The following is a 20,692-nucleotide window of genomic DNA, read 5'->3' as shown; positions in this document are numbered from 1 at the left end:
TGATTATGGTTATGCTTTAATTTTAGAGAATAGTTGGTTTTTATTATATTTTTCTAAGTAAATTTTACCATGTCAAATAATGATTGGAGTCTTGGAAATTTGGATATTTTTACATGTTAACTTACAAGAAGGTATCAAGGTAATATAATGTTAACGGCCCGGTTTTTATCCGATATAATCGTGGCACGAAAGTTTATAAGTTTCATCGGGTCGAATTTGGGTCTAACAAATAGGTCCAGTATATATTTTAGATCAGATCTGGATCACATCAAACCCGGTTTCACCCGCCCATGCACACCCTAATGTACGATAACTTGGTTTAAGAAATTAGTGGGCTAAATTTGACTTTTCACATGGTTTTAAAATTATATTGATATTTTAGTACCCTCTTGTAGGAACCACTTAAAGGAAGACACGTGTCGCTAGAGTAGAAATTTTATTATATTTCCGGGCGTAGCTTAACAAAGCCCCAAAAGCAAAGAGCACCTCATCCTCATCTATTACTAGTAGTAAGCTAAGCTGAGCGTTTTGGATCTCTCAAAAGAGGGAGAGAGGGAGAGCGAGAGAGAGAGAGCGCGAGCGAGCGATAACTGACAAAGAATGATGATCATCGAGCCATCGATCGCTGTCCGATTTACCTCCGCTTCCGCCACTCGCTCCGCCGCCGCCGCCGCTGGATTTCGTACTCTCTCTTTACACACACAACACGCATTTTCTCTCTCTCTCTAAAGCAGTTACTATCTCTTGTATGATTCGGACTGCGATTTTAGAAACGACAACGTTTTGTAGTTTTGCTAGTTTTGATTTGTGCGCTCTTTCGTTTCACTTACAAGTTCTCTCTCTATTTTATTTTTTCAGATAAAAGATCACTGTGGAGTGCCGATGATGTAAATGCAGCAGGTTCCGTTGCTTCGTACCAGCTTGCATGTACGTGCGGTTTCGAAGCTCCGTGGTATGTTCGATTTAACAGTTCATTTTTCTGATCTGCTATTCTACGAACTTGAGGATAGAGATGCAAACAACAGCTATTGGTTTTTCCTTTTTGTTTTTGTTGATCCAGAAAAATTCAGTAAAAGTATAAATAACTTTTTTCAGAAGCTAAGTATCAGTAGCTGACTAGCTTCTGATGCATTTGTCACTTTGTCTGAGGAAAATGTTTGGTTAGAAGTTATTTTGAACTCTAATATTAGTTTATCTAAACGCTCCTAAATGATTGATAAACACACGTTATATTTTAATTGAATTTTGCATTCTAGCACTGAAAAATATTTGTAATTACCGACGGGAGCATGTCTTGCGCATTTGTAATATAATCTTCTCCATTGTAGCGAAGTTTCTGGTTATGTTTTCGTTCTTACTGTTTTGTCTTTCTTATTTTCTTTTTTGTCAGTGGAAATACTTTAGAATGTGATGAGTTCACAAAATGTAAAAATATTGTGATGCTTCAATTCTAGCTGTCTATTTATGTTGAAATTTTGTTCTACCTCTCTAATGTTAAATGTTATGAATAGAACAATACATAATGAATTTATATTATTATATAGGATAAGACGTCAAAAATACACTGGCACTCCATTCATAAAAAGAAACAAATATGTAAAGAATAGAATTCGAGTATCATCAGAGAATCTGGGCTCGCCTCAGGATCCTGTCAAGAAAGATGAAAAGTCATCCTATCATCCATTTGAAGAAATTGCCATGTCAACATCTGAGAATACTGAAGATGCTAGGCTTACAGCAGCAGAAACAAGTAGAACAATTATTGAGGTATAAATTTATATCAATTTTTGCAACTATAATTTGGGAAACATTTAGCCATTTAGGCTTCATATTGAAACGCTATTTGTATGACGTAGGGAAAGAAGAAATTCACTCTTTGGAATAAATGTGTGGTCTCACTTATTGTAATATGGCATCAAGCACAATATAAACTCATGTTCTGAAAAAGTTGATTAGCTGAATTTGAGGAAATATATATCAAGCAGCACATCCATTGCTTTTCATTCTCGTCATTGCAATGTAGAATGCATAGCTAAAAATTACTTACGCATACCATTTTTAGGTTAACAGCAAAGCAACACTGATGTTCACAAGTGTGATTAACGATGTGGTTCATGAAAATGTTGTTTGGCCAGATATGCCTTATTTGACTGATGATCGAGGAAGTAAGTGAAGGCCATATGATATAATTTCTTATGTATTAGTTGTTTCATGCTGAGAAGCTTCATCCATCAAATCAAATGCTATATGCATTGCAGATATATACTTCCAGGTGAAGAACAGTGATGATGTTTTGCAATCTCTAACTTCAGAGAATAATTTTGTGGTATGATCGTGTCTTTAATATTTTATATGGTGCCCCATAATTTCCTTAGAAAAGTGACAATTGTGTCTCTTTAACATTTAATGATTTTTTGGTTGTGTTGCTCTTACTGTACCTTGTAGCAAGTTATTGTTGGTGTGGATGCCATGGAAATGTTGTCTGAGATGGACTTATCAGGTCCCTCAGAAATTGGTTTTGGGATTGAAGAAATTGATGATCAAGATACTGATGATACAGATGACAGTGATGAAGAGGATGAAGATGAGGATGAGAATGAAGAATATGATTCGGTCTGAATTTACTTCTAAATTTTATTTTTAAGGTTATTCCTAAGCTTTCCTTTCTAAACTATCCATTAATTTGTTATACTCGTATTTGCAGGAATGGGTGACTGTTGTTTCCGACAACGATGAGCAAGAAGATGCAGATGAAACACTTGAAGACTGGGCAAAGTTGGAGACTATGCGCTCTTCTCATCCAATGTATTTTGCCAAAAAATTGGCTGAGGTATCAATTAGTGTTAGAATGTTCATCATATGGAGTTTGGAAGTATGAATTTGTGTCTTCTAAGTTAAAGGCCTTGACATAGCATCTTTTCCATTGCAAATTTACTTGATTTATTGCTACAAATTAACTTTTTTATTATATTATATATTATTATTTTCTAGAGTGCTTCTGATGATCCAATTGATTGGATGGAGCAGCCTCCAGCTTGTGTAGCTATCCAAGGGGTTATAAGACCTGCTTTTATTGAAGAACATTCTACAATACAAAAGCATCTATCTACCAATCAATCAAATAATTCTGACATAACTGAATCTGTAAAGGGGGAAATCGGTGTTATTAATGGTCATGTGCATAACTCAATGTCATCTAAAGATAATACAGCAGAACAGGTGGAGAATAATGAGAATAGTGATTTGCCTTTCAATGAGACTTCATTTTACAAATTGGAGATGATTAAGATTCAAGTGATTTCAGCACATGGACATCCTGTAAGTTTTGGTTATATTCTGAACAAGCACAAATTGATTATGCACAATGTAATTCAATGGTACTGATGTTTTAGTTAGCAATTTCTGACATTTTGGTGTTCAATGGATAGTACCATTGCACCAAGATATATCAACCAGAGTTTTTGTTGCTTCATGTTCTATGGGTTATATTATGAAAAAAAAAAAAATTCTCTAACTCTTTAATACAATGGTTAAACTAAGCAGTCACACAGATTAGATGTTGGAATTACATTAATTAGCAGAAACTAAATGTCCTACTTTTTAGCCTTTTTAGCCTAGTGTAATTAGTGAGACACATTCTTCATCCATATGCGTAATATGTATACAATACCTAATAATATTGCACTTTGATGCCTGTGCATAGTACGTGTTATTTGGCCTTTTTGTTGGAAAATAAAATGTTAATCTGGTTTTCTGCAGACTGACGTTGAAATAGAAGACTACAGCAAAGCTCAACCTGATGCCCTTGCACACTCAGCCTCCAAAATCATAGCTCGTTTGAAAGCTGATGGGGAAAAGACCTTACAGGCCTTTAAGTCTGTGTGTTGGAGATACAAGAGTATCCAAGTAGAGGTATTAAATAAACTCTTGAATAGTTTGTTTTAGGCTCTCTTTTTACTGTGTACTCCCTGCATTCTTAATTAATTGTCATCTTCACTATTTTGGTACAATTAATTAAGAACTGATCGAGTAATTTTCTATAAACATTTTTCTTGCCAGTTGGAATAGTTAACTGGTTATGTTATGCAAGTTAGCATAGAGTTGGGTTTGATTCATTTTGTCATTAATACGTAAAGTTATCTTTCTCAATTTAATCAAACAGTTAAGAACAATGTAATCCATTACCTTATTGCTTTTCATTAATATCTATTTAGAAATATTACTTTTCATTACAACCAGTTATGATCAATTTGATCTTCTTGTTTCAATTTGTTGCAGGAGGCACAACTTATTTCTGTAGACTCCCTTGGGTTTGATCTAAGAGTTTGTTCAGGAGCTCAAGTTCAAACCCTGAGATTTACATTCAAAAAGAGGGTATATGAGTTTATTTCATAGCTACAAGTTCTGATGTCTTAATTTTTTTCAAGTTTGGATATTAGTATTGCCGTGCATTATACCTCCTCCAAACTCCAGCTAAAAGGTTTTGCATATCTTTGACTCACATTTTAGAAAAGAAAACGGGCTTCTCTCTTGACCCCCACTATCATTCATTTCAATTTACTTTACAGGCCACTTCAGAGTACAGTGCAGAGAGACAACTCAATGAATTATTATTTCCTATAAATCACCCAAAAGCTGCAAAAAACGAAGCACCCCCCTCCAAATGAAAGCCGAAATCTTCTGATTATCTCGAGTAAGTTTTGTACTTGTATGTCTATATGCCATTGGCCAATGATTGTGTATAGAAGTAATGGCCAGCCATGCATGCGGAGCAAATCAGGTGATGTAATTTTGTATCGCATTTAATTGTTTTAAAGTAATTATTTTTCGCAGTTGTTTCCTACACTATTCAACATTTTTTTACAAAAGCATATTATGTGCACACAAAATCAGCCACCATCACCATATATTTATGTATAAATAGTTAAATACATCTATTGTTTAACTTATTTTTTATATTTTAACATATTTTATACTGTGGATGTATTTTGATGTACACATTCGCTGAAGTATTGAACTCAACCTTAGTTGACTATTCTAAGGTCTGAAAACGTAAGCAACATGAGAGATTAGACAGAATATAAGCTAAATATATAATTTATTTTTTAATTGTAATGCCATATTGCCATGATCAATTCAGTGGCACACACGGAAGTGAAAACCTTGACCGTTGAAACTCTTTCATTTACAAACGCCAAAATTAGGGCAATTTACTTAAATGAAATAAAGGGATGAAATGTTTACGCAATCTCAACATTTGAGAATTGTTTATCTTTGTATTCTTTTACAATTCTATGTAATCCGTAGAACCTCCCACGTTTTAGTGTTTACACATAAACCGTGGTAATCTATCAAGGTTTATAAAGACAACAATATAAGTAGGGGTGTCAAAAATTTCCAGGAGGCAGGGATCCTTGCGGGCCGCCCTGAATGGGGTCCCGATGGCGGAGAATTTTTCCTGCGGGACGGGGGGTAAAATTCTCTTGAAGCAGGTGCGAGGACCCGAGTGGGGATCCCTGTCCCCGTCCCCGTATTTTCCATCATCCACGAATATATTAAATTACTTAAACACTCTTAATAATTTATTTTTTATATTGGCTTTAGTCACTTCACCACCCATATATATATATATAGAAAAACTAGAAACCCTAACTCCTTCCCACACACTAGATTTGACAAAGTACTTGATGACACACTAGATTTGACAAAGTACTTGATGACGGATAAATATATTTTGTCAGTGAACTTCACACAATATTTCTTGCTTCTTTAAATTTTTCCAGAACAATGTACTAGTACTAAGAAACTCTCATCCTCACTTACCTTTGTGAAAATGCTCCTCTACAACTGAATGAGATTCACCGTGTATATATAGAATTTTTATTCATCATAAACCATGGCAGGTTACCACAGATTATGTGTACATATCTTCTCTTTATAAACTGTGGTAAATTACCAAGATTTACGTTTATATTGTTGTCTTCATAAACAGTGGTAGGTTATCATAGTTTATGTGTAAACACTAAAACGTAAGAGGTTTTCACAAATTTCATAGAATTGTAATAGAACACAAAGCTAAATAATTTTTAAATGTTGTAATTGCGTAAACATTTCATCCGTTTATTTCATTTAAGTAAATTGCCCGAATTTTAAGGCTTGTAAATGAAAGAGTTTCTACTTTCAAGGTTTTCACTTCCGTGCGTGCCACTTAATTGATCATGGCAATATGGCGTTATAATTAAAAAATAAATATATATTTAGCTTATTTTCTGTCTCGTGTTCCTTACATGGACCTAATTTGCCAAAAATTTTTTGAGAGTAGTTTGTGTTTTTAATTGGTATTTGATAAATAAATAAAATTGTGATTGTACATGTGCTTGTAATTTTAAAAAGTTGAGATATTTTTTAAAGCTAATTTGTATTTATTAAAATTAAAATATCTAATATATATTATACATTAATAAATATTTAAAATTATCTTCAGTTAGTTATTTTTAGTTACGAACAAATTTTTTTTATTTCTGTCTATTATGATTGTCTTAAATTTTAAAAATGATCTTACTAAACATAATTATTGTTATTTATACTTACTAAAAATTATATTTAATTTACTAAATATAGCTATTATAATTTTTTGAAAAATTACTTTTCAAAAACTAATTTTGTTAAACTTTCTGAAAAATTGAAGTTGCCAAACCAAATTGTAAAAGAATAACCAAAAAATAAAAATGAAATAAAATGTCGGCCACTCTGTTTATTGTTTTTTCTTTTGAACTAGAGCTAAACGATTATTTAATATTTATATCCTCAAGAAGCATTTATATAGCCGTGGATTGCATCATTATAACAAATCTAGAATCTCTCAGCTGAAGTGAAGAACCGTCTATCATATGAGTATATGACGTATCACTGACCTCTTCTTCACTGCTAGAGTATCCTAAAAAGATAGATTATTTACAATAACTTTGGCTTAATGAACATCAATTATCCTATCCTGAATTAGTTCATGGAAGTTGTCAGTTCCGCCTGAGATGCAGTCCTTTCTACCGCTAACCACCATTCAACATCTCCGTCGTCATCATCGATTATCTTCTCTTTCAGGAAAAAATAAAAATAAAAAATTATATTTATAAGTGATAAATAGTGTAAGCATTTCATTTTTGGATAATGTTTAGGAAATGTATGTAAAAATAAAACAAAATTTGATTAAAAAGTAATATATATACTTTAAAAATTACTATCAATACATACATATATTATTTTACATCTTTTTAATTTATATTTTATATTTCATTATATATTTTTTTACAAATAACTATTTAATAACTGTTTTTGCATTAATTATGTTAGGCTATCTAAAATTAACTAATATAAAATACATATTAAAATATATAATACACATTAAAAATAAATTATTAATTTTAACGTACACAATTTTTTTAATATAATTTAATATTAAACTTTGATATTTTTTCCAAATATGAGGAGGAAAATGAAATCTTTTCACTTTTTAAAGTTATAGTTATTTTACGCAAAATAATTTTCCTTTCAAATTATTATTATCTTTTGTGAATAGTCAAAAATTAAATAAATGAAATAAGTCTAAAATCGTATTCAATCATGTTAAGTATATGCAAAAACAATCACGCAATCATACTACATATACATAAAAAATTAATCACTAAATCAGTTATTGATATGAAATATATATTAAAATAAAAAATATACATTAAAAATAAATTTAATGACAAATATATTTATACATAAATACATAATAATTAAATTTTAACGTGTGCCTAATATTTTTTATACGATTTTATTATTTTCTCATTTTTGTTGGTTTGCTTATCTATATTATATGCACCTAAATTTTTGGATATTTTTTTTCATGGTCTCTTTTTTGTGATAGAAATTTTTTCTAATGTCATTTATTTGAGAGTAAGCTATTAAAATAGTATAAAAAAATATTCATTGTTAATAAAACAAACCCCAAAAAATATTAACGATAAATAAATCCTTAAGATTTAAAAAGACGACAAAAAAATTAAATATTATATATTCTAAAAAACTTCAGACATGAAATTTTGATGCAAATTTTTATGATCATAATTAGAAAAATAAAATCTTTTCATTCTGAAAATTTTATAATTTTTTGTCAAGTAAATTTTTTTAAACATTATTGTGAATGACCACATTTTTTTGAAAAATAAAAAAATTTAGAGATCAAATTTTTTTCTGAATTTTTTTGTGCACCTTCTAAATATTTAAATATTATCACAAATTTAAACCTAACAAATAAGCCATTTGCTAAATATGAATTTTTTTTTTTACTTACAAAAAAATATATAATATGAATGATGTAACACCACATTAGTAAAAATTACTTTCATATTGACGGTATAAATGATTATTCAAGAGAATAGATATGATAACACAATTATATAAAACTACATCAAAATTAAACTCTTGTATTTATTGATTTTTTTTCATATTTTCAAATTCTTCAAAGACTATTTTATCAATACTATTTTTCAAAACTTTTTTTCGAATACGAGTAGTTAACTCTTTTATTTGATACTGCCAAATTTCATTCTTCTAGACTTATGGTCCGTTTGGGAAGCTTCAAAAGTAACTTTTTTTAGCTTTTGATTTATGAAAAGTAGTAGTATTAATGTCTTGGTGCAATTTTGAAAACTAAATTGTGGCTTTCTAAGAAGCTATTTAGGAGAAAATGACTTCTCTCATAATACTAATACTTTTTACTACATTTTTATAAAATAAGCACTTTTAGAACTAAAAATCAAAGTACAAAATAACTTATTTATAAGCTATTTTTAATATAGTCATTTATTATTTAAACTATTTTTTCAAAAGAAACTTAATTAAGTTGTTTACCTAAACAGGAGCTTAGTCCTTCCAGTTTTATTCCAAATTGGTCCGCATTTTATAACAAGACCGATCAAAGCATTGCCTATAGTTTTTTAACGAAGCATTTTTTATTTATTTAACTGCATTTTAAATACGAGTAAGATGGACAAACCACAGTGCTCGGTTCTGTCTTGGTTTGCTTCTCAATCTCTTCGGCAACTTTCACGACATCTAGCCACCAAGAATCATTGCAGTTGTCGTCGACATCCCCTTCATATTGTAAAATATTTTCTCTCTCATTATCTATTGTCTGTTCATCATCTAATATCTCAGAACCACATACAACGGAAGAATTGGCGAAGACATGAACTGGAATTTGTCGCAAGGGAGATCTGTACCCTGGTCCCATTGGTTAGCATGTTAATAACGGAGTTAAGAATTGCGTGTCAAAAGAGTCTTCCATATATGTTAAAATGAAAATCATATTAACCTCTGCAATCAGGATCATGACATTTCTGGTAATATACTGCCCTTCTCAGATCAACGACATATATCACTGTACCAGTAAAGAAAATCATATCAAACGTATTGGTAAGTTACATTCAGATAAACAATGAAATGAAACACATATGGTGCAGGACAGGTGCAGCCATTTTTGTGAGACAGAAACATGAGTAATGTTCCTGACCTAGCTACATTTACAACCATAATTATAAGTCAAGAAACCTCCTGCCTAACATAAAGAACTCATAACAGGGACATAATTTAAACTTCACGAATGTGCAGACTGTAGTTGAGTAGAAAAAAATACATGCAAAAGAGTAAGCACTTCCAGGAAAATTACCATTATTGCTTTTATGGTGTCTGCCAATTCGCTCACAGTATCTATTTTTTGTCATGCTGTAAACCATCAACCCAAATTCGGAGAATAAATACCAGCTGTGTATTTTTCCTATAATTGCAGCAAACTATCAGCAGTGAGCAGGATCAGATTGAAACCTGGAGCTTCAAAGTTCAGTGATAGTATGAAACAAAATATCTGGAAGTTAACAGTAATTGTGGAAACAGAAAAAATGAGAGCAGACATTATCCAATAGATAGCATGGGAGTGCGAGGAATTTGTGAAGACGAAATCTATGCATATCGAAAATATGATATAACAAAGCATGCCTGGTATATTTCCAACAGAGGCCACAGATAGAATAAATCTGTCCAGAAATGGGAATGGAGAATTTCCAACGAAGTATGTTGTTGAAACCTCACTGCCGCAAGTATTCAGCGTAAACTCCGAAGGAATTTGGCATGAATTTCCAGAATTGCAATTCAGCTGTCAAAATATAACGTGATAAACGACTTTTCTAAGCACATACCAAATTTAAAAAGTTGTATTATAATAAATAAATAAATTTTACAAATTGAAATTAAAGGTATGCTGCAATTTTATAGTTAGTAATATTTTTGAGCTGAGAGTAAACTAATTTGATGCCGTGAACGTCTTTTTATTAAATTTATTTAAAGAGCAAAACTACCTCTGTATCAAAATGCAGAGTCTTTACACAATCGAGGTCTGGTTTGCAGACCAAAAGCTTTTCACAATCAACATCCATATTGCAAATCAAGGAAGCCTTAAACACTTCTTCTTCATCCTGTCACTTAGAGATATTGTAACAAAAAAAATAACCTAGTGAACAAAAAAAATCTGCATCGAGAACAATACACGGAATGCAGTCATACATACACTATTTTTCTCATAATACCGAGAAATCTACATTAGTATGATCCTAGAAGTCTAGAACTCTGTCAACAGGACATTTTAGATGATAAAATTTTACACTGTTTCAGTTCGGTCCTATTCCATATTACACAATCGAAACTGGAATATTTATGTTTTCTATCTTAATAAAATTCTTCTTTTTTATCCCCAAAAAAAGTTGGGTTTTCTTTCCTATTTTTTGAACGAACCTGCTTCTAAATAAAACTATTTTGATAGTGCAATTTGAAATAGAAATTTAGATGAAACACCATACCAAGTTCTTACACTTGAATCGCCCTGTTGGTAGAAGAAAAGAACTCTTTCCCGCCTTTGAAGATAAGAAAAGGCGGAAACAACGATTCCGAGTATATACAGCGGTGTCCACAAAAAGATGGCTTGTAGATCCATTGCAGCTTGAATCTTTCATAATAAACAATTTTTCAAAGCTTTTATCTGTCTCCCTTGCATTTTGAATTCTTGAGCATATCTGGTAACACGTCATCATGAAGTGACAAAGGTTGGTAGTTGATATTTCTAGTTTTCTACAAAAGAAATACCATAGGAAAGGTGCATATTCCAAAAACATTGTCATAAAAAATACTCAACGTTAATGATACTTATTGTATTAAATTCAAACTACGGCTCACTTTATGCAAGAGTGAGAGAAAGAAAGAAGTGAAATCTCAATAATCGATAGGAAACCATTAAGATCTAAATTTCTCTCTAGCCAAGACAGGATCTGCGTATTCATACTTACTTCGGAAACAAAAGCTCCTGCATGAGAGTTATCCTTAAAAGAAACTTTTGGTATGCGAATGATTAGATGACGAGAGAACTTCTCTGTGTATAAGATAAAAGATGATAAGGCTCGTATCATATTTGTTAAAAATTGGAACTGAAGTCATGGTTGCTTAACAACTTTACTTATAATAGTAAGTGCGTAATGTGTCACTCAGTCCAAAAGTTCAACTATGTAATCTTAATTGTTGATTATTAAGTGGTAAAACAATTAGTGCCAAATTGTCAGTGTCAGTGTCAATGGAGATCAGTTAGACACAAATCTTCCATGTATTAGATTGAGTGAAAAATAAAAAAAATGTGAACCTATAAAGAACATAAGAAAACCTCAGAACCAAGAATTCACGAACATTGCAAGAAAAGGAATATAAGCATACACCAAAAGCTCACTAAAAAGCCATACCTTTGGTTGAAGAATCAAGTTCTACTATCCAATCAAGATTTCCATGGATTGAATATTTTTCCTGAAAGGCTTCTAGAACTACTGATATAAAGAGGTCAACCATCTCATCTCCATCCTTTCCAATGTTGACTCTCTTATCAAACTCCAAGTCAAAATAAAGGTGGCATGGTAAACCCTGAAGGCAAAGAAACTTTAGGACCGGTGGAAAAGGTAAATATGTTCAATTGTTCATGCACCAATATCACTGCAATGCCACTACCATTTGTCCCCGTTAAATTATTGAATATGAAACAAACAAGTTTATTACCTCTTGAATGACTTCATAGTGATGACGGAATTTTGAATCCATGTTTTTGTACCTGAGAGTATATAGAGAGTACATACATCAGTAATGCAAAAATATAGGGACATAAATGATAAATCTCTCTCATTAGTCATTTGGTAACAAACAATACAGTATATAAGAAACAAAACATATGAAAAGCAACCTTCGCCAGAATTCTGTATACGTAGACACAAGGAACCTTCTTTGTCCATTGAAGTGGTCTTGATAGCTGAAAACATGAACATCCTCTTGGTCTTTGGCAAACTTCATTGCTTCATCCTGCCTTGGAAACGTAGCCCAAACTTCCTTCCTAAACAAATACAAATCAGGAGTCAAATCATATTCTGATACAGCGAAATAAGAACAAAAATAAACAAGTGAACACAGTAAAAGGTTGAACCAGCATCCGGGATAACAACCTTGACATCAATTTATTTTGCTGAGATAGATCAAGACGAATCTCATGTAGCAATCGCCATAACCGGATTGGTTTTTTGGGAGGCACACCACAAGGAGACCCATAGAATACAATTGGAGAAAGCTGCTTCCCAGGATTAAACCATTTTGCTTTAGCTGCTGCAGATTTTAGCTGAAATTTCAAGACAAGGTAATTTAATTTGCTACGAGCTAAATTGCATAGATGTGGATACAAACTTCAGGAACTATACGAAGCAAACAAAAAATACTTGAAGGGGATACACTATCTACACTTCAAACAGAAAATATCCGTAACCTAATAGCAAACCGGACAAAATTTGGAGCAGTGCTACTCTACTAATTGTGATAGTTAGCTTAAATGAATTAAAAGATTCAATAAGAAAATTTCAAAAATAATAAAGGAAAGAAAAGATGAACCTTATACAATTGTGTAGAGTTCAACTTCAAGCCACTATATTAGCATCAAGTAAGACACAACACAACGATATGTAATCGGTGAAGCATACAAAATATAGAGGCAATTATTAGACCAAATAAGATGATCAATAACTCTACATTTTTCTTTTATTATTCTAGAATGTGTGAGTCAGCTTTTATTCTTTATTCTGTTAGTATCTTATTAGAATATTCCACAAATTAGAAAGATTTGCTAGACATGATTGTACTTGTGATGAGCTGGTAGAAGTACAGAAGCGAATACAGATCAATGATGCCTCGATTGAAGACGGCAAGTTTGTCGCATTACTGCATGTTGAAGGCGTTTTCTGTTCTCCGCCAACTGATCCACCACTTGCCGGAGATCGTGACGGCAATTCATCGTTCCTCAAACCGCCATTCTCAGATCTGCTCTTACTTCTTTTCCTTTCTCTCAGAGCAGATGCTGAAACAACAATACATTCTCACAGTCATATACTCGGCAGCATCAACATGAAAGGAACTATCAAATTCATATCAAATCGAAATTTGAAGCGTATAAATAGTTTCTTCTTCTTTATTTTCTTTCTTTTGTCCTTTCCAAGATTAGTTGAATTTCCTCGAGAAAATCAAACAGAAAATAAGAATGCGAATATGTACCGGGAGGGGATAAACCGCACTTGAAGTTTGCAAACAAGCGATCGACGTCCTCCATGCTGTTATTACTTTTTCTGATTCCTGTCATATGCTTTTTTTTTTTTTCTGTTTACTTCTTTCTCTTTTGTTCTTCTCTGAGAAATGAGAATTCTTCTCGGACTGGAAAATAGGTAATGGTTTTCTCTTCTCGATTGTTTTGAAGGGGCGGGAATTTGAATTCCGCGGACGAAATGGAAAATCTTCGGGTTTTTATATTGGGCCTTCATGTCCGGGGCATTTTATTTTAGTCCGATTGTTGGGCTTTTTGTTAGCCACTATCTTAAAAATTGGACCCAAAAATTGGCCCAGAAGTACCTTTAAGTGTCCAAGACTCCAAGTCCAAGGTCCCCCAATCATTGACTTCATAGTTTGTTCTCTCTCTCTCTCACACACACACACAAATCACAATACATTTTAAGATAATAATATAATTAGAATAAATTACCATTTGTACTCATAAAAGATACAGATGCTGATAAATGTACCCATATAAGAATAAAACGACAATTATAACCACGGAAGATGGCTTCCGTGTGCCAAGAGTACCCAGACGTTGGTTACACAATTAGTCCATTAGGGTATTCTTGGCATACGGAAGCTATCTTCCGTGGGTACAATTGTCGTTTTATTCTTATATGGATACATTTGTCAGCGTTTATATCTTTCATGGATACAAATGGTAATTTATTCATATAATTTTTTTCAGCTTTTGGTGAATTCAGTATATTATAAATGTATACAAATTTATCTTTTTAATAACTTTTTGATAAAACAATTTTTTTTTATCGGATTCTTAAAATGTGTTCTTAACACATATATTAGCAAGACTCGTAAATATATCAATTTCATTTCATCTTAGTAGTTAGTTATTATAATTTACTAATAATTAATAAAAAAATATAATTATTTTTGAAAAGAAGTTTATATTCGTTTGACTCTTACACGAAAAAGGAAAAAAAGATACGAGTCTTCTAAAAACTCAACCTTTCAAGAGTATTGGTTTGTTAATGAAGTTAGGACTTAGAACATGTATAAAACTAATAGTACTAATAGGAATGAGAGAAAAATGATGTAAAGTACATTAATCTTTTGTAACTTATGATGATTTAGCAACATTTATCATCTTCCCCCTTGGATCAAAATCAAATCATGAGGAGAGACTTGGCTCTTGTTCAGTTCTGGTTAGTTTCCGAAATGGGTGAAACATATGTAGGAGTTAAGAAGCAAACTCGAGATGCGTCTGAATTTCTCCACCATTGATTAGAATTTGAGGATCTTCTGGAGGACCCTGATGACATTCTTCTTGGATTTTGCAGTTTGATCTTGATACTAAAACAAAATATAGAGCAACATAATGCATGAGATATGTATAAACTTTAAAGCTAGAGTAGCTATGGAGTTATTAGAGCATGAAACTGTTCTCACTTTTGATGAACATCAACATATTGATCAGTTTCATCCAGTATATCATCCTTGAAAATTTTAAACAAGTAAAACATTATTAGTACTAAAGATTTGTGAGGATATAACAATGTCATAACTTAATAGTATATGATTACTACTTAAATTAACCTGAAGTAGCTCTTCCATAACATCTTCCAATGTTATTATCCCAATTACTTCTTCATGAACATTAAGAGCTTCCACGTTCTCAAATGATGCATTTGCTTCGCTTTCGCATCGTGATCTTGCGCGCAATGCATCCGAGTCACCCTCTAGCTTCATGGTATTCTTTAGTGTTGCACTATAATATTCTGTTTCTTGTGAGGTCAAATTTGATGCATCAGTTGACATACTAGTATAATCAACCATTTCAAAGGCGCGAAGTCCTGCAGAGTCCATAGTTAAATGGCCTAAAATGTCATGAAAACATTGAACTCCTAATGATTTTCTGAATGTGACTTAATTCATATAGAATCATACCATGTGAATCAGTTGCAGCATCTTTGATGTTCACTTCACCCTTGATGACAACAGCCATATGGCTTTGACCCTTTTGAAATTGATTCAAGATCTCATATAGTGGCCAATTTTCACCTACTCTGTTAGCCATTGTGGAACAATGTTAATTTTTCAATGTACCAATTTTGTCAAATTGGCAGTTATAAAAAAATGGACAGATTTACCAATAAACTCCATACCTAGGAACTCTCCTAATCGTCATATGTTTAATGGGCGTTTCGTCTTCCAGACGACAGAAGATTAAATTCTTGACCTAAAAAGCACAAGCTTAATCAAACATCAAAAGATATTAATATTTCATATTAACAAAATGACTCATATGGTTACTTACCAGGATAATACCAACAATATTTGTTGGTATTCCAGAATAAATTGGTATACGGCTGTGACCTTTGCTCATTATCAAGGCCATTGTATGCCTATTAGTATTGAATTAGCAAAATTTAAGTTTAGGTAAAAGTAACACTTTTATGCATTAGTGATAGACATGTATTGAAGGACATACATGTTGAGTTTGGAGTTAATGTCCAGAGAAAATGTTTCACTTATTGGTGTCATGGCATCTTTAGCAGTCTTCAAAGTTAAGTCTAATGCTCCAGCAATTATTGTAGCTTCATGTAGTGACAACTCTCCCCCTTTACCTGCCTAATAATGAATGAAAATGAACCTTAGCATGTGGCAGTAAAAGTATGATAAAGTTTCTCAATAAATAAACAAAAAAACTAACCTCATTGGAATGTAAATGAACCAAAGCCTTGAGCTCTTCTCTTCCTAGAAGTGCACTATGCCCCTTGCCAAAAAGCCAATCCAACACCTAAAGAACAGGGCTAAATTTATCTAAAATGTCATGTTTTCAAAATATAGGAGTATCAAATCAAGTGTCATATATTAAGTGACACTTTCATTATCTTCGAAATGCTGCTAATATAATGAAATCATTTTTCTTTTCATCCTAATTTTGATGCCATGTAATTTAGTATTATTTACCAATAGAAGAAAAATGATATACAATGATTTATTAAGTGAGTCAACTATGGTAACTTAATATTTAAGCAATAAAAGGAGTATACCTTACTAATTGGATATGCAATGGGGAAGAAAATCAACAGAAGTACTTTCACAAAGGGAGTCATGGTTGCCCCAACACTCAAACCATATCTAGAGCACAATGCTTGAGGGATAATCTAAGATCAAATTTGTAACATGAGAAATTAAACAAAGTACAAAAATGTATATACATAACTATGAATCTATGTATAAATGTTCCTATAAAAGGTATAGAAATTTTACCTCAGCAATGATACCTAAAAGGGTAGCTGATATGATTACTGCAAGCCACTCTGGGAACATTTTCTCCATAGAAACAGAAACCCCCTTGTATAACACAAATTTTATTTAGATTAATCATACCAAAATGGACATGGAGGAACATGCCTTGTTCACATAAATGATAAAATCAAATGTTGTATAAAGTAGCTGAAAAGTTTATGTGAACATACCTCCAATGCCAATGATTTAGCTATGAGGAGGGCGCTTAAAAGTAAATGCTCATTCTTAATAATTGGCATAATCTTTGCTGCAAATAATATTAAAAAAAAAAAAAAGAAGTTTTCAATACTTAACAAAATAGAGGGACAAATGGTTCCAAGTTCAGTGTTTGTTTCTTCTCCAAAATTTCTTCTTTAATTATAGCCTCTACTATTTTTTTTTCTTTTATTATTAATATTTGGTTAGATATTTTCACAAACTTTATATTATTAGCCAGCAACTAACATTGTATATGTGTATATAAAAAATTAGGTAGCGTTTGGTGGAGAGACAGAGACTGAAAAACTAAGACGGAGAGACTAAGAGACAGAGACAGAAATAAATTTTAGTATTCTGTTTGGTGCAAAGTGGGAGACAGAAATTAAAATAAGAATGAAACTCTAATTTAATTTGTACAAAAAATAAAATTGGAATTAATTAATTCAAATGAAGGTATTTTATGTATAAAATATTATTAAAGTTTCAGTCTCTGTCTCTAAAAATTTCAGTCCCATGTGTCCTCACTTTTTGGAGGTACTGAAATACTGAAATTTTAGAGACAGAGACAGAAATTTTAGTACCAGTCTCTGAGCGAACAAACAGTACCTCAAAACAAACGCTACCTTAGAGACTTGGATAAAGTAAATGTCTCTTAAAACAAAAATGGTGTATCATTTTTTTTTATATTTGTATATATTTCTATCTTAAATAGTTGTCAAATAGCGTTTAAAAGCCACATGTTTGAAAGTGTTAGGTAGAGTTTAGATTCCATGCCACTTTTCTTTTTTTTTTTTCTTTTATAAATAGTACTTGATATCTATTTTTAATATGCAAATAATATTACTCATTCCTCTTAGAATGGAAAGTATTTAGATTTATAATTTTATATGTCACTTTTTCATATTCTTATAATTAAATGAAACAATATAAAATCGTTTGGTTCTATTCTATCTTATATTTTTGTACTTCCTAAAAGCTAATACAAAAAATGTTCACTTTATCTTTTTCTTTTTCCCTTTCTCTGTATATTTGTATTTCACTTACCAGCATTTTTCTGAATATGAGGTTGGCCAGCTTTAACAAGAACCTCAAGATCAACTTGGCTAAAGGACAAGAGCCCAAGAGCTAAACCAGATGTGATAGCAGCAAATAGTACAAAGATCCAACACATGATTACCATAACCCAAAAATGAGTTCCACAACATGGTGCCTGTTCATCAAAGAATGAACTCATATTCTATTTTTTGATGATGAAAGTAAGTGGAGAAGTAAAAGAGAATTAGATCAATGACAAAAGCTATTGCAACAATGGAATGTAACTAAGCACAAGACACATAGCTCCCTCAAGGAAGCCTAAAGACTTAAATACAAAGTTAGGGTATCCCAAAATTTTGGTCAAAGGCCCCCAAATCATGAATTCCTGACTCTTGAGAGTTACCTAAGACTAAGAGAAAAAAGTCAAGCAACTATAGTAGAAGGCATATTAAAATTTGAAGACATAATCTAAAATATTTATGTGAGTTTGGTAATGAATAATTTTCTTATAGTAGAATACTCAAAGCATCATAATTTTTATTCCTTTCCTAATTTCTTTGCTTGGTATGATTACATTCATTCATCTATCCAATGGGGTATATGATATAACTTATGAGGACTTCAAAGTTCTGAATTGATGAGTTTATAATAATGCTATGTAATATTTATCACAGTAATTGCTTTAGTACTAGAGTCAAATTTATTTTGAACCAATCATAATACCAGTCTCCCAAATAGTACTAAGTTTTGAAGAATAATTTACTAAAACAATTTCTACATTGCCATTTCATGGTTCTCCAGAGGCACTCTCTGAGTCTCTCCTTGACATTTGGACATTCTTATTTATTAGGAGATTTCTTCACATGGCAGAAGCTCCTTACAATAATCTTATGAGGCATTGTTTGCTCCATATAATAGGCTATATCACTAATTATAAAAGAAAAAAGAGGGTTCACATATCTTCCAATTTTCCAAACAGATTAAAATGAACAGAACATATGTATAGGAATAATCATGATTCTTGAAAGCATGCAACACAACTACCATAAGATAAATCGCACAGAGATTGTACAACATGGCATAAAATTTGAGAATAAGTTGTATTTCTAAACTAAATTCTATCCAAAAAAAAAGAAAAAAAATACATAAGGAGGAAGCATAGGTGGTTTTGTAGCTGTAGTTAAATGTCTAGTACTAAAGCATCAATCTTAGAGGAATTAACACTTCTACCACTGCTTGAATGGCTCCAATCTTCAGAAACTATGCTTGCTGCTGCAGAACCTGCACAAGATGAAACCCCACCACATTTTGCCACAATCCTCACACTCTCCATCAACTCCTTGGTCCTAGCCTCTTGTGACAAAATCTCCAGCAACTGCTCCGGCGTAATCGCCAGCTTCACTTTCCAGAACCTACAGCTACTGCTATTAGTACTAGTACTGTTCTTACTAGTCAGTTTCTTGCAAGAGAAGTTTTCTTTGGAGATTCTTCTTGTTTTGAGCAACCCTGCTCCTTTCTGGGGCTGATAGTCCAATGACATTCTATATGGAGGAGGATGAGGAGTTGTAGGAACACTGCGAGAGCGGACGTGGCCTTGCCGGACGATACTGCAGCCGGCCGTGGCCGTGGCAAAAGGGTATTCTTCAGCTTCTTTGTTATTGTTGTTGCTGCTGATTGGGAGCAAGTAGTATGACTGACCTGGTTCAAGCTCATCTAATGATGACAATGGCTTCCAGAAGAGGTCATGGCTTGGGAAAATGGCATGCCCTGGGAACTCATTGGTGATGAAATTCACTGTTACTGGTGCAGTGAATTCCATGATGCCACCATTTGATGTTATCACTTTGATTACTCCTTCAGGTTCTGACATTCCCCCTAACAAGCAGTTTCCCATTTTGGAATCCTAAATGATCTGAACTATGAAAGAGGTATTGATATGATGATATTGTTCTATATATATATATATGGTAATGATTAGTTTTCTTTGGAGGGTTTTGGAGAGCGGGAAAATTTGTTGGGATGAAAAGAAAAGGATGTTGTATGGATGATTCTTCTGGAAAGAAGTTCTTATGTAGCATGAAAATGATTACAGCAATTCATTATTAATAAAAAGGTGAATTAATAAACACATTAATACCTATTAATACACTGATATAGCTTATAAATGTGATATAATGCTATGATAAAGTTAGTAACAGAGATATTCAATTTTGGAATCACATGCTATGTTTGAAAGTTCATAAAAGCATTTCTTTCTCTATGGTTTTGGCAGAAGTGAAGTTGGAAAGATAAAAAAAGATGTAGCATTTCAATTATTTTGTGCTTCTTCATAATTGGTTGCATTGCATGTACATTAGTCAAAAGATGAAAAATGAATAAATGAAGCATCATGCATGAGTTGTTTTCACCAAACTCTTTTAATTTATTTAAGAGAAAAGAGGAATAAAATGTTGTTCAACATCTATTTTGGTCC

General features: G+C 32.2%; 4 protein-coding genes across 7 annotated transcripts; 1 reads left to right on the top strand and 3 right to left on the bottom strand.

Moving 5' to 3' along the window:
• Positions 1 to 471: 471 nt before the first annotated feature.
• LOC107644892 (uncharacterized protein At3g49140) lies at positions 472 to 4,996 on the top strand. Of its 2 annotated transcripts, none has more exons than XM_016348844.3 (11): positions 472 to 682; positions 859 to 952; positions 1,545 to 1,767; positions 2,063 to 2,165; positions 2,259 to 2,326; positions 2,446 to 2,613; positions 2,705 to 2,830; positions 2,992 to 3,318; positions 3,760 to 3,912; positions 4,279 to 4,374; positions 4,569 to 4,996. In XM_016348844.3, exons 1-11 carry the CDS (start codon positions 601 to 603, stop codon positions 4,665 to 4,667), a joined length of 1,539 nt encoding a protein of 512 aa, XP_016204330.1. In that variant the 5' UTR covers positions 472 to 600; the 3' UTR covers positions 4,668 to 4,996. The 2 variants fall into 2 exon arrangements, with proteins under 2 accessions (XP_016204330.1, XP_020958924.1); XM_021103265.2 differs by having other exon boundaries at positions 487 to 682; positions 3,028 to 3,318.
• A 1,785-nt stretch (positions 4,997 to 6,781) lies between these two features.
• Positions 6,782 to 13,877, bottom strand: LOC107641540 (DNA primase). 3 transcript variants are annotated; one of them, XM_088487726.1, is made up of 14 exons: positions 13,660 to 13,877; positions 13,299 to 13,465; positions 12,567 to 12,736; positions 12,311 to 12,457; positions 12,130 to 12,181; positions 11,823 to 11,997; positions 11,379 to 11,461; positions 10,896 to 11,108; positions 10,398 to 10,514; positions 10,039 to 10,195; positions 9,713 to 9,820; positions 9,359 to 9,424; positions 9,041 to 9,267; positions 6,782 to 7,092 (listed from the first exon to the last, which is right to left on the bottom strand). In XM_088487726.1, exons 1-14 carry the CDS (start codon positions 13,742 to 13,744, stop codon positions 7,000 to 7,002), a joined length of 1,860 nt encoding a protein of 619 aa, XP_088343852.1. In that variant the 5' UTR covers positions 13,745 to 13,877; the 3' UTR covers positions 6,782 to 6,999. The 3 variants fall into 3 exon arrangements, with proteins under 3 accessions (XP_088343852.1, XP_088343853.1, XP_088343851.1); XM_088487727.1 differs by having other exon boundaries at positions 6,782 to 7,089; XM_088487725.1 differs by having other exon boundaries at positions 6,782 to 7,089; positions 13,251 to 13,465; positions 13,660 to 13,804.
• Positions 13,878 to 14,725: 848 nt separating this feature from the next.
• LOC107642231 (DUF21 domain-containing protein At2g14520-like) lies at positions 14,726 to 19,175 on the bottom strand. The gene is made up of 12 exons (XM_016345524.3): positions 18,229 to 19,175; positions 17,157 to 17,233; positions 16,948 to 17,031; positions 16,728 to 16,841; positions 16,385 to 16,471; positions 16,163 to 16,302; positions 15,989 to 16,076; positions 15,837 to 15,910; positions 15,619 to 15,737; positions 15,268 to 15,524; positions 15,121 to 15,167; positions 14,726 to 15,024 (listed from the first exon to the last, which is right to left on the bottom strand). Exons 1-12 carry the CDS (start codon positions 18,416 to 18,418, stop codon positions 14,868 to 14,870), a joined length of 1,434 nt encoding a protein of 477 aa, XP_016201010.2. The 5' UTR covers positions 18,419 to 19,175; the 3' UTR covers positions 14,726 to 14,867.
• A 122-nt stretch (positions 19,176 to 19,297) lies between these two features.
• LOC107642229 (uncharacterized) lies at positions 19,298 to 20,229 on the bottom strand. Its single transcript, XM_016345523.3, has one exon. The coding sequence runs from the start codon at positions 20,111 to 20,113 to the stop codon at positions 19,400 to 19,402; it is 714 nt and encodes a 237-aa protein (XP_016201009.1). The 5' UTR covers positions 20,114 to 20,229; the 3' UTR covers positions 19,298 to 19,399.
• Between the last annotated feature and the right edge of the window lie 463 nt (positions 20,230 to 20,692).

The sequence above is a fragment of the Arachis ipaensis genome, chromosome B5, assembly GCF_059453495.1.
Source record: "Arachis ipaensis isolate K30076 ecotype BB chromosome B5, ASM5945349v1, whole genome shotgun sequence".
Lineage (NCBI taxonomy): Eukaryota > Viridiplantae > Streptophyta > Magnoliopsida > Fabales > Fabaceae > Arachis > Arachis ipaensis.
The sequence above is the reverse complement of the archived record's forward strand: the minus strand, read 5'-3'. Positions and strand labels throughout refer to the sequence as shown.